Raw genomic sequence first — 13,005 nt, forward strand, 5'->3', positions numbered from 1 at the left:
GATTTATTTATAGCCCGCCCAATCACACGGAATCAGGGCGGGTTACAACAGTGAAAATACATCAAATTTACCATAAAATTCAAAATTAAACCCCTACCCAACCCCCATCCCAATTCTAAAACAACAGTGTTAAAATAATCACAATATAAAAGCATTAAAATACATTTAGCTAAAAATTGAGGAGAAATTGTACCTTGCCCGGACACGACAATCATATTTTAATTTATTTATATTTCAGAAGGGGAAGCTAGGTTGGGAAGGCCTGCCAGAAGAGAGCCATCTTAAGAGCCTTCTTAAAGGCTGTAAGAGTAGAAATGTGGCGGATCTCCTCCAGCAGGTCATTCCATAACTTCAGAGCAGTGGTGGAAAAGGCCCTCTGGGTAACTGAAGTTAGTCTAGATCTTTTAGACTGAAGTAAATTCTTCCCAGAGGACCTTAATGTGCAGGACGGACAGTACAGAAGAAGGTGTTCCCTTAAGTATCCTGTAGGGCTTTAAAGGGAATCACCAACACCTTGTACCTTGCCTGAAAACTAACTGGCAGCCAGTGGAGGGACTTCAAAACCAGTGTTATATGATCATTACGAGAAGTACCCGTACCCGTGATCAGTTTGGCTGCCATATTTTGTATAAGCTGAAGTTTCTAAACTTGGCACGAGGGTAGCCCCATGTAGAGCGCTTTACAGAAGTCTAATCGAGTGGTAACCAGCACGTGTACTACTGTTTCAAGGTATTTTCAAAATGCCCAAGTCTTCTAAAAATACCTAACAGGTTGATATATATTATATCATAGTAGCTTAGTAAGAATTCTATTTCAACACAAAGTTACATGACCATCTTACCCCTTTTTTTTGCCCTAGAGTAGTGACAGCAATGACAGCAGTGGTAAGAACAACCAGAACAAGAATGGCTGTTGGACAGAGTAAGGGGGGGATGATTAAAAGTATAAATGAAACATCACAATAAAGCTAGGAACATAAAACTTTTGACTATTATGTCCTCATGTGCAAGGATGAAAGAACTGCACTGTTTTCTCCTGTAATAGAAAACAAATATTTTTACATAGTTTTCATCCATTATTCACACATCCTGGAATGTTTCAGGAAATCAACCTGCTCAGAAATACATATTTTTTTCTGCAAAAAAATCGTGGGTTGGTGGTTTACACAAAAATAACACAGAGGTAATTTTTTTTTCCCAATTTTCACCTGGTATTTGTACACTACAAATGGTTTGGGGAAATTATTCCGATGCATGTGTTTTCTGGTGCAAAAATGGTTAGTTTTGAATCAAGCTTGTTACAATAAAATCATGATAGGGTTATCATATGTTGGAGTCAAAATCTGCCATCACATAACAATAACAGCAATTCCTTCCTTAAAGAGGTAATATTTTCAGGTAGCATTGGGCAATTCAGTTTATCCCCATAAAAAAGAACTCCAAATAATTATCAAGGTAGGGTATTCTGCTCCTTCCCCTTCTCCTTCTGCTACCTTTCATCCATGACTGCCCCCAACTTCCTTTCAGTGTCTTGTTCTGTGGGGTCCTTCTTTTCTTAAATTGTGTTATTGTGGATGAAGCCTACAATATTGTGGGTGAAGTGGGTTCCTTACTCTGAGGAACACTCCCCTCCTAGTAAAGCATTTGAGGCTTGAGGGCTTTCCAAAGAGCCTGCTTGATGTCACTGGCCCTTCAAAGAAAGGCACTGTGCCAGCTATTCTGGAGAGCTGTGGCAGATATTTCCCTCAGGTACCATTTGCTGCAGCAAGAACCAGCTGTGAGGGCAAATCACAGCAGCTTCCTCACAAAATGTGGGAGAATAATCATAATAATAGTTTCTGCGGCACCAGAGCAGGTGCAGAGGCCCTCCTGGTTGAGGGCAGGGGGGAGGCACAACTGGTCACCCCTTCTGATCTGCCGCCTAAGGCAAAGCACATTCTTTGCCTCATGAGTGAGTTGGCCCTGACCTGAAGAGGGAAACCAAAATATCTATAGTACTACTTGTTAGGGATTTTAAGCATGATCATGAAAGAGTAATTCACTGACAACCCCTCCCCCATTAATTTGTTTCAGATAACTTACAGATAGCAATGATGATTCCAAGTTGTAGCCCTTAAAAAACAAAGCAAAACAAAAATAGTTTATAATATCTGTAATCCAAACGGATTAGCATTTATAATTCACATACATACTTAACATTTATCATGCAAATGAACAGATTACTTAAGGAGCTATCATTTCACTTGGACTAAATGCAAGCGGATTCCAGCCTAGGAAGGAGAAGCAAACAGCCAGTTTCTTTGTTCATAAGGAGAATGTTCCATTAAAATAATAGCACAAGAAGGTAAAATAGAATGCAGACATATTTCAAATATAAGGCTGCAGAGGTATGTGCATATGTGTAGGATTGAACTAATGAATATAACCTAAAGCAAGGAACTTGCAACAGGAGTGGCAGAAGGAGAAGAGGAGAAACAACAAGCTGGGTTAATTCCCATCCCAGGTTGTGGAATGACACATTTCCCCTATTCTCCCCAGAAAATACACCTGTCTTTTACAATCTTCTATGCCTCAATGGGTAGTTTGGAAAGATTATTTATTGTTATAGGTTCCAGTTTGGCCTGTGGTGTATTTTTCCCGGAAAACAGAGTAAATACCAGGCAAGACAGGATGTACAAGCAGATCAATTTAAAGTAGAGCAAACTGGAACTGGAGTTAGTACAGTCTCAGCTAAAATCCGTCTTCAGTCTCTGAACCAATAGCTTTGGTTATGACTGTATTTGTGTTCTACGGTGTAAAGTGGAGATACGCAATGTGTAGCTTTCCCAATGTTGGACTGCAGCTTCCAGCATTCAACACTGACTATACTGGATAATCTCATGTAATCCAGCAAAAACCTGAGGGCCACTGTAGGGCTGCATCCACACTGTGAAAATAATCTATCTTGACACTGCTTTAACTGCCAAGCTATGGAATTCAGGGAATTGTGGTTTTGTGAGAGATTTAGCCTTCTCTGTCAGAGAGCTCTGGTGCTTCAACAAACTACAATTCCCAGAATTCATACCACTGAGCCATGACAGTTAAAATGGTGTCAAACTGGATTATTTCTTCAGTACAGGTGCAATCCTGGTATAAAGCATACAGGGTTTTTTCCCCATTAGTAGAGAAACATAGGTAAAATAAATGTTTTAACATGCTGTGCATCCATGGAATTTGGCAAGGACTCCAAATGGACATCTTCCACTTGTGAACCTCCCCTATTTTCTCATTGCTGCTTCAGTCTTTTTAAGAAAGATGATTAGGGAGGAAAAGATGGGAAAGCTGTACCATTAGGAGCCATCTTTTGGGAATCGGCTTGAAATCTCCTCCTAATTAGGCTTCTGCATTTGTCTCAAATGCTGCTTTATAATCAGCTGACAGATTCCTTGTTCACTCATCTGCCGCATTTTTACCTTGTTGTTCTATAGGGCTGGTTAGCATGGTGCTGTAGTTAGCTCCTAAGGGGAAAAGCAAGAATTACAAATGGAAGTAGTAGCCAAGTGCTAGCTCACAACTCTACTTTTCAAGTAAAACAGATAATCCTATTTTTAAAAAGCAGCAAATTTCTAGACTTCAATGTAAAACAGTTAATTTTTACAAGATCTCTATTAGGATTTAACACAATGTAAACACACCTCCATAGAGTCAATCTACAAATTTAAAGCCTGTATTCGAATCCACGCTCAATAAATGAAAATAAACCAAATTAAAACCCAACACATTGTTTTTACTGCTAAAACAACCAACTAACAGATAAAACAGCATATCTGGGAAATTTACAGGCATTGAATCTGCATAATCCCTAACACTATATCCTAAAGACCAGGTGATCCTTGTAATATTTATACTTGCACATATACATTTTATATGGGCAAATATTCCAGTGATCTTATTATAGAGCCTGAAGAGAAGGCTACAGAATCTGCTACATCCAACTGTGTAATTTATTTATATTTTATCTCCAACTGCTCACAGAATTCAAGGAATAATGCTACTGTTTTAAAAATAAAATTAAAAACTCTGCAGTACATACTAATTTTGCCTTGCGCTTCTGTTTAGCAAGGGTGCTGTCAGAATTATCTTAATACTATTAGAATGTCTTTTCATTCAAGAAACAGCTAGAAACAATCAATTTATTTTGAAAATATATATATGCAGTCTCTAAAAACAGCATTTTCTCCCAGCTCACCTGTGAAGTTGTTTTCTTTTTCAGTTGGTTCTTTAGTAAGGAGTACTGGTGTGGTAAACGTAGGAATGGCTGCAGCACAGAGGATAGGTAAAAATTATTTCAGAACTATTAGATTGTAATTCAGAATGGTTGCATCAGAATTAAAAACTTCCTAAACCTCAAATGTAAACTAATGGAATCATATTTAAGTTGTTAGATTCATAACTTTCCCAAGGTGAACTTTGGCTAAAAAGGACACCATCATTTTCAAAACATAATATCTCTTAATCAGACAAAGCTGGAAGAAGCAGCACACAGTCACGATACCACAGTTTTGCACAGCATATTAGATTAAATCTTGATCAGTCATTCAATATCTACATTAAAAATGAAATTTCAGACAGCTAAAACCATATAGTGACCAAGAGCACATGGCGATGCAGGGAATACAAAACTTCTGAAACATGACATAATTCTGCCAAATTCAACTTTTTTGCCCTAATGCTTAACATTTTTTCCCCAAATTCTAATGTACTATGAGAAGGAAACTATTCTGCCCATTCTGGGCTGCTTATGCGGAATGGCTGAATATAAACAAAACAAATTATAAATAGAAACAGTGCCTCATTGTACATTGCTGTTGTTGTGTACTCTAAGGCAAACCTATCACTGGCTTTTCTTGGCAATAATTTTCAGAGGGGGGTTTCCTTTGCCTTTCTCAGAGGCTGAGAGAGCGTGATCTGCCCAAGGTCACCCACTGGGTTTCCATGGTTGAGTAAGGATTTGAACCTTTGTCTCCAGAGTCATACTCCAACACTTACACCACTTCACTACACTTGTTCAGTAACTTTGAACATACCTACTCAGAAGTAAGTTCAGCTGAGTTCAGCTGGCTTACTTCCCAGCATGCAGAGAAAGGATTTTATCCTACATATGATGGTTTAAAAGGAACTACATTAATTTAGAGGAGTATTTTAAATATGGTGACTTTTAGGTTATGCACATGGTCTCTAATATCCATAACCTTATACCATCTGGATGTGTGCCCAGTAACTCCGATATCCCTCCTGCTACGTGCCTTCAAGTTATTTCCAACTTATGGCACTTATGGGTTTTTCTTGGCAAGATTTGTTCAGAAGAGCTCTGCAATTGCCTTCCTTTGAAGCTGAGAGCATGTGACTTGAATGAAAATACTGTGCAAATACAAATAATCTGAAAATACTGTGTGTGTGTGTGTGTGTGTGTGTGTGTGGTGTCCATTCAGTTCAATGAGATGGTTCCAGACGTGCCTGTGAAGCAAAGGACCTTTTCAACATGTGGTAGGTCATTTTCTGATTTAATGCAAAATCTCTGCTTGAGAAAAGAGAACTGATCTGGGGCAAAATGGGACAGCACCCATGGACATTAAAAAATGATGTTACAGCCTATAGGTAAACAAGAAGAATACATTTTTTTACCTTTACATTCAGGAACAGACGCTCTCCAGACTCCAGTTAAATTATCTTCAGTAATACAACGAATAGAAGCCTCTCCAACCATCAAAAAGCCATGATCACAGTGATACATTACTGTTGAGTTATAGGTAAAATTTCCAATCCTTTTTCCATCGTGTGATGCATTGGTGACATTAGGAGGAGATATACAAATTATTTCTGAAACAGAGAAAAACAGTTCAATAATATCAACTAAAGTTTCAGTTCTAAATTTTTGCTAAAACAACTAGATAATTTCTTCTAAAAGAAAAAGGCTAGCATTTGCAAGCTGCAATTTCTACAAGATTTGGCACTGTATCCTTTTCAAGCCGTGTGTGTGTGTGTGTGTGTGTATACACAAGGCTTGAAAAAGATACAGTACAATATAGTAGCACAGATCGGCAAGTAGCACAGATCGGCTGGGACATCTGTGCCTAGTAGTACTTTGCATTTTCAATATTTCTGCTTCTCTAAAAAGTCACAAATTCCCCACAAAATTAAAAAAGGGGCTACAATTATTTTGGGCTCAGTTAACTCACTTGGAGAGGCCTGCCTGCTCAAGAGGAGAAAAGCTATCTAGGAGCTTTACATTGCTTATGTTGAACACAGCAAATCCTGCACAAAGACTTAAAAACTTTTAAGGGAGGGGGAGAAAAATCACATAAAGGAAAAGGGAAAATAGGAGATGGTTGTGTTTAAAGACTCAAAAGGAGAGGTGTGTTTTCAGACAGTTTAAAGTTAAAGCATAGTATAAACTTGAAAATAGTGGGAAGATCTTACGTTGGCATTCTGGAGGCTTTGCTTGCCATTCAACTCTGTCTCCCTTCAGCATACACTGGATAGAAGACAGTCCCATTAATCTGTACCTAAAGAAAAAAAAAATAAAGAGCACATTCCTATCCCATTCTCCCTTAGTGTTTTTTTTTTAAAACTCCTATGAGTTTTGTTTAAATTAATGGATTAAACATTATTAGCATAGAGTTGGAAGAGACCATAAGGGCCATCCAACTCCCCTGATATGCAGGAACTCACAATCAAAGCATCCCTCACAGATAGTCATTCAGCCTAATATTAGAAATAAATACGGAGGCAGGTCCATCTACTACTGTATAGTTTTCCTTCCACAAAGGGAGAACTGTTTAGAAATGAACCAATGGGCATTTCTTAATTCTTCTTCACTCAGCTATTGTACAGAATGGAGAAACAACATCATAAAATTCTGGAGCATGCCTTGAAAATATTCTTGTAAGTCAATGAACCACAGACCATATTTGTTATTCATGGCCAAGGTTAGGGAGTATATGGATTTTAAAAAAAATGTCAGGTACAACATAATTTTGTTCTTCTCTTTCTATCTCTATCAGTGGATCTACTCTAAGCATGACTTAAGTCTGCATCTAACCTGTATACATTTAATGTAGTATTTAGGTTTCACAGCTAATAGACCTAAGTGAATACGCACCCTTCCTCACAAATGAAATTTACTTTGGCCAAATACAGGAGATTAGTTGGAACAACAACTTCACCATGTTCTGGTTTTCCTGGATCACCACATGATTTTCCTAGTAGAAAACAACACTGAGAATCAGCTTACAAGGATCATCTATAGAAATGTCATTAACTGACAAACAATGTAATTTATTCAGTGTCTTGACCTCAACACTTTAATATATTCAATTAATTTTAATTCTGTGAAAGGCCACCAAGAAAGCTTATGAATTGTCTCTCTTCTCAGTAACCAAGCTCTGAGAACTTGAGAAAAGTTGCTGTTAGAACTGAAAGGATTTTTAAGGACACAGTACAGACAAAAGATCATCAGTGCAAAAACACAAGGCTTGTGCCTGTGATCTGACAAATAGCTAAGTGCATATGAGTCTATTGAAATAAATGGCCTTAAGTATGCCGTATTGCTGTGTTTTTGATTGTACTATATAAATATTCTTACAAGATAGATGTTGGTTTTGCTACAGCAATCTATGGGGCTGTGAATTAAGGCTGGGCTGGGGATGGAGTCAGGCCATGGCATCCACATGATGCATGGCCCAACTTAGCCTCCAGGGTGGCATGATGTTGCATGCTGCTCCACACGGCGCACATCACGGGGCTCCTCTGGCGCTGCGTCCACATGGCGCAGCACCAAAGGAGCACCTTAAAGTTGCGATGCTGTGGCTATTGCCTCTTTTCTAGGGTGCAAAAAGAAGCAGCATTTTATGGCTCCTTTTTGCACCCTGAAAAGGCCAGATTGGGGCCATGGCGTACAGTTGCCAAGGCCCCAATCTGGCACAGCTGTAGGTGGCTACAGGCTGCCCCTTAAGGTCAGTCTGCATAGCCTCAATGTCTTTTTCACTCTGAATAAAATACTTGCCCTAATTATTATTTATTAAAATATTTGATATTGCCTATTTGCCAATATGAGGCATTCAAGTAAGATTACAATTATCTATTAACAAACTAAAAGTTAAGAGGCAACAAAATCAAATATAACAAAACAAAACAAAAGACTCAAATGAAAAGCTGATAAAAGGGATATTATGTTTCTTTCTATTTTTCTTTTAAGTATCTCAAAACAGACATCAGCAAGTTCTAAACAACTGATAAAAATACGTACTGAGTATCCAGCCCCTGTGAAGACAGTTACAAAGCCCCAAACAGCAGTAAAACAACTATGATAGTTTTACAATAAATGAAGGAATAAAATACTGACCTTCACAAAAAACTGGGAGTGCTGTCCAGGTGTAATTCTCAAGACAAGTAATAACAGAATTGATTCCAGGGATGGTGTCATAACCTGGGCGGCAGACATAGGTCACTCTGGTCTTTGCAGGAGAATAAGGTTTAATATCTTCAGGCTTTGCTCTAGCAAATTTGAACCTTGGTGGTCTCCTGCAGACGCCTGGCAACAAATGACAGAAGGCCTAACAGACTCTGCTAACAAGGACTATAAAAGAAAGGCTTCGCCTTTTATATGAAGCATTGACACACTTAGCCCATCTGCAGTGTTACCCACACTTTCAACCCCAGGCTTCAAACTGATTAAAACTGATCAAAAGGAAACACATGGCCAGAGCACAATCAGATCATGGTACGAATAAAAGTGTACAGCTCAAAGCCTTTAAACCTTGATTATGTCCATATTCGTTTCCCCCTCATCTTCACCATCTCTGCTTGGTTGTTTTTCAGTTTACTTACCACATAAGCAGTACCATGAAAAAAAGTTGTTCTGCCAAGGATAAATAAATAAAACATGATAGTTTGAATAGGTAACTACTACCCATTTCAACATTTCCAAGATAAAAGCCAGACACAGACAAGCAACATCAGAGTGTAGTCAAGATGGCAAGTTATTAATAAAGAAGCACACAAGATAGTATAGGCTGCACCAAGTTGCTTTTGCCTGAGTCTACAGGAAAAAAACAAAATTCCATCCCCTTCTTTCCTGTCCATTCTGCTGAATTAAGTGAGTGAAAACTACTTTTGTACTTTTTATTCAGTTTGCAAAAAATGAAGTAAGGCCCGGGTGAGAGAAACAAGAAACTGGAAGAAACGGGGACATTTTAAAAACAGCTGAAAAAGTAGGATAACAGAGGATTGAGACTGTCCCTGTTAAATCAGGATAGTTGCTGGATAAATTATACACCCAGGTTTTAGGCCAGTTTGCCTGTTGAAAGCAACCTCATTTTATACAACAATGGTGTTCTGCACAGAGGTAATGAGAATAGTGTAATTTATGATAAGCTCTCTCTTCTGAAAAACGCTTAATGCCTTTTCTTTGTAGAAAAGGGACAGGCATTAATTCCTTAAACACTTTTAACTGTGTTGCAAAATATTGTTTTAACCTAATTTTTTTGTATATTTTTTCCTATTTTTTTTAAAATATAAAATGATTTTTTTTTCTCTTTTATGAGCTGCCTTGAGATTCGGTATGGGAAAAAGGCAGGATATAAACAAAGAGATGGATGAGTGGACCACCTCATACAGAGCCACTGGAGCAAAGTGCTCTGTGAAGAAGGGCAGCCAGACCATCTCATGTGGCGAAAGTGGGATGCTCTGATTCCCTTAAGTGTTATCTATAGTGGTGGGAGTGAAGAGAAGCTGGTGGTTTCCAACTAGGTCTTACTCAATAAAACTAGCAACTTCTAATTGTATTTCAGCCATTGCAACAAGAGCATATTACCAGGCTATTTTGAAAGATAGGCAGTGTCAGCATCATTGGTCATTAAGAAATTAGCAGCATTAAGAAATGATCCCTGAATCTTCTTGTTTTCTATATTTTTTATGGTTTTTTCAGGCTATGTGGCCATGTTCCAGAAGTTTCTTCCTGATGTTTAGCCAGCATCTGTGGCTGGCATCTTCAAAGAATGCTTTGCCTGGAAAAAGTTGAGTGACACACATACATACACACACACACACACACTGTGTGAGCCTGGGAATGCAGGCGTGATTTGCACGTATATTGTTCTGTGCTGATGGCTGGCCTCAGGCTAATGCAAAAGAGGATTAATGTCTTCTAATTGGTGATCATTATCTGCTGGGAAAGCCCCTGACTCTGAATGGTTTCCTATTTGCATTTGCTGAGTCCTTATTTTGCTATTCCTCAGGACTGGGAGCCAAATTTTGTTCACTTTAAGGGTTTCTTCTTTCTGGTTGAAATTGAATAATGATCACCAATTAACAGACATTAATCCTCCTTTGCATTAGCCTCCCAGCCTGAGGACTGCCATCAGCACAGAACAATACACATGCAAATCACTCCTGCATTCCCAGGCTCACATAGTGTGTGTATGTATGTGTGTATATATATATATATATATACATACATACATACACCCACTTTTTTCCAGGCAAGCATTATCTGAAGATGCCAGCCACAGATGCTGGCGAAACATCAGGAAGAAACTTTTCTGGAAGATGGCCACATAGCCTGAAAAACCCACAAAAAACTATAGATGCCGGCCATGGAAGCCTTCGGCTTCTTGTTTTCCTTTCCTCTCTCTCATCATCCATTTTTCCCTTCTAGGACACATCTTCTTATAAACTTGACAGCAGGAACTGAAGTTGCTTTTATTATTTTGTAGGTGGCTTTTTGAGCCACTGCACCTAAATAATGGGCCAAAACATGACCCTTTTGTGCCATGCTGGTGCTGATTTTAGAGTTAGGGACCACACGGCAGCTGCATTATCCCTAACCTTAGCACAGCGTGGCGGTGCTATAATGGCGGTGTCCTGTCCAAACGGGTGCCGCCGCACTCATTACGTCTGCCCTGCGGTGCTAAAAGAACCCAGTTTTTCCAGATCCTTTTTCCTCCGGAGGGAAGCCATGCGGTTTGGCGGCTGCCGCTTCCCTCCAGAGGGAATTAGACTGCCGGCAGGCCACACTTTTCAGGCAGTCTGTCCAGCACCAACGTTATAAATATTTTAAACAGAAAAGAAATGTGTGAATAAAATCATTTGGTAGACCAAAAACTGCCAATCAATCATACTGATATTAATGTGCTTGAGTTAGTTTGTCTAAATGGTTTTATAGATTTTAATCTGTGTTGTTCCCTGCCTTGAGCTTTGGGGAGAGGTGGATTAAAAATAAATTGTTTATTGTTTGATTTATTTGTTTACTATTAATTTTCTGTAACTCTTCTGGGAATCTGTCCAAAGCCATAGTATAAAAGGCACCAACCAATATCTAAAGGGAACAGTATCATTAATTCCAAAATACAATAATAATTTCATTATATCATATCTGAATACATCTCACAAAGAAGCCAGACATTCCTTTTTCACTGTGAACAATAAGCAATTTGGTAAAGATGTGTTGGGGGAGATTAAAACTTACGTTCGCAAAACTCCTCTATGAAACTCCAGTGTGAATCTGGAAGGCATGTCACAATATCTAGTTTTCCATAGATGTTATAAAAGCCATCCAGACATGTGTAAGTTACTGACTGATTTGGGTGGAAGCTTTCCCCATCAACTTTGTCTACAGGAATTGCATTGTTCAGTTTTGGTGGAGGTCCACAATCACCTAGGATGAGAAGAAAATGTTTATGTGAATCAAGACTTGACTGGTTTGGATTTACACTGAAATTTGCTCTTAACTTCTGCCTCACAGGTATATTTGAAGCAGGAGGTCTTGAGTATGCTCTGAAACCCAGGATTCTCATTGAATCGGTAATATATGATTAGGCATGATGATTATTGATAACCACAGATGATTTAAATAACTTGAAAAAAAGATGATTTAATCTTTAAAAGACTGATTTTAAAGTCTTTATCATCTTTTTTCAAGTTATATAAACAATTTTTTCAAGTTATTTAAGATTTCCCATACTGCGGCTCAACCATTAACCAAAACACACTGCTGCAGAAATAATAATCCAGTTTGGGAGCGCAGCGCTAGGGAATCCTGGGAATTGTAGTTTATTGTGGCACCAGAGCTCTCCATGGCCTTGGCTGCACCAGAGGCTGAGAGAGTGTGGCCTGCCCAGTCTCATGGCTGGCCTCCAGAGCCAAATATAGTCCCACATTCAAACCTGAGGCTGAGAGAGTGTGACTGGGCTAAAGTCAAGGGACAGTACTTACCCCGAATGAGGGAAAGGAGCGGGAAAAGGACAAAAAGCGTCGGGCTCCGGCGGGAGATCATGGCCCCAAGCGATGAAGGCTCCCCAGAAAGGGAGGGAGGAAAGGGGCGGAGGGGGGGAATGGAGTCCGGGGAGGACAGAAATGGCAGCTAGGCCTCTGGGTTCCTTGGAGGAAAAAGCCAGGAATCGCCTCAGGAAAGAAAGAGAGAAAGAGAAAGATCCCACCCTGAACGTTGCTTTCTGAGGAGGAGATAAAAGTTCATTTCCCGCCTTCTTCCGACCCTCCAGTCCAGACCTTCCTCCTATATATATATATATATATATATATGGCTCCGGGCATATTTCCCCCTCGTTTTCGGGACTCTGGAAGGGCAGCCCCTTGCCTTCAGCCCCACCCGAAGCACATTAGTCATCCTATTCCTTGCTGCCTTTCCCAGCAGAAACTTGTGAGTTACAATGCTGCATCCGCACTGCAGAAATAACAGCCCAGTTTGAGACCGCTTTAACTGCCCTGGCTCAATGCTAGGGAATCCTGGGAACTGTAGTATTGTGAGACTTTTAGCCCTCTCTGTCAGGGAGAGCTCTGTAGCCATAATAAACTATAATTCCCAGGATTCCCTAGCACTGAGCCCAGGGCCCAGTTAAATGGGGGTCAAACTGGATAATTATTTCTGCAGTGGGTTTTGGACTCTATGGCATGTTTGTTCAGTTTGTTTTTGCCTTTTTCTTTCCCCTGAGGCTGAGAGAGTGTGACT

The 13,005-nt window shown here is 39.5% G+C and overlaps 1 protein-coding gene across 8 annotated transcripts in view; it reads right to left on the bottom strand.

Moving 5' to 3' along the window:
• LOC121928681 (complement decay-accelerating factor-like) overlaps window positions 1–12,768 on the bottom strand; it is a 19,308-nt gene extending 6,540 nt beyond the window's left edge. For 3 of the 8 annotated variants that reach the window (XM_042463741.1, XM_042463743.1, XM_042463742.1), the window contains exons 1-10: window positions 12,252–12,767; window positions 11,506–11,694; window positions 8,383–8,571; window positions 7,141–7,240; window positions 6,459–6,544; window positions 5,664–5,858; window positions 4,228–4,296; window positions 3,452–3,496; window positions 2,082–2,111; window positions 842–909 (exon numbers count right to left, since the gene is read on the bottom strand). In XM_042463741.1, the coding sequence (XP_042319675.1) occupies window positions 842–909; window positions 2,082–2,111; window positions 3,452–3,496; window positions 4,228–4,296; window positions 5,664–5,858; window positions 6,459–6,544; window positions 7,141–7,240; window positions 8,383–8,571; window positions 11,506–11,694; window positions 12,252–12,312 (1,032 nt within the window). In that variant the 5' untranslated portion in view covers window positions 12,313–12,767. Of the gene's footprint in view, window positions 1–841; window positions 910–2,081; window positions 2,112–3,326; window positions 3,497–4,227; window positions 4,297–5,663; window positions 5,859–6,458; window positions 6,545–7,140; window positions 7,241–8,382; window positions 8,572–11,505; window positions 11,695–12,251 lie in introns of all 8 variants that reach the window. The other 5 variants (XR_006103546.1, XR_006103545.1, XR_006103544.1 and 2 more) reach the window with 3 other exon arrangements.
• Between the last annotated feature and the right edge of the window lie 237 nt (window positions 12,769–13,005).

The sequence above is a fragment of the Sceloporus undulatus genome, chromosome 4 (genome assembly GCF_019175285.1).
Source record: "Sceloporus undulatus isolate JIND9_A2432 ecotype Alabama chromosome 4, SceUnd_v1.1, whole genome shotgun sequence".
In the NCBI taxonomy this organism is placed as follows: domain Eukaryota; kingdom Metazoa; phylum Chordata; class Lepidosauria; order Squamata; family Phrynosomatidae; genus Sceloporus; species Sceloporus undulatus.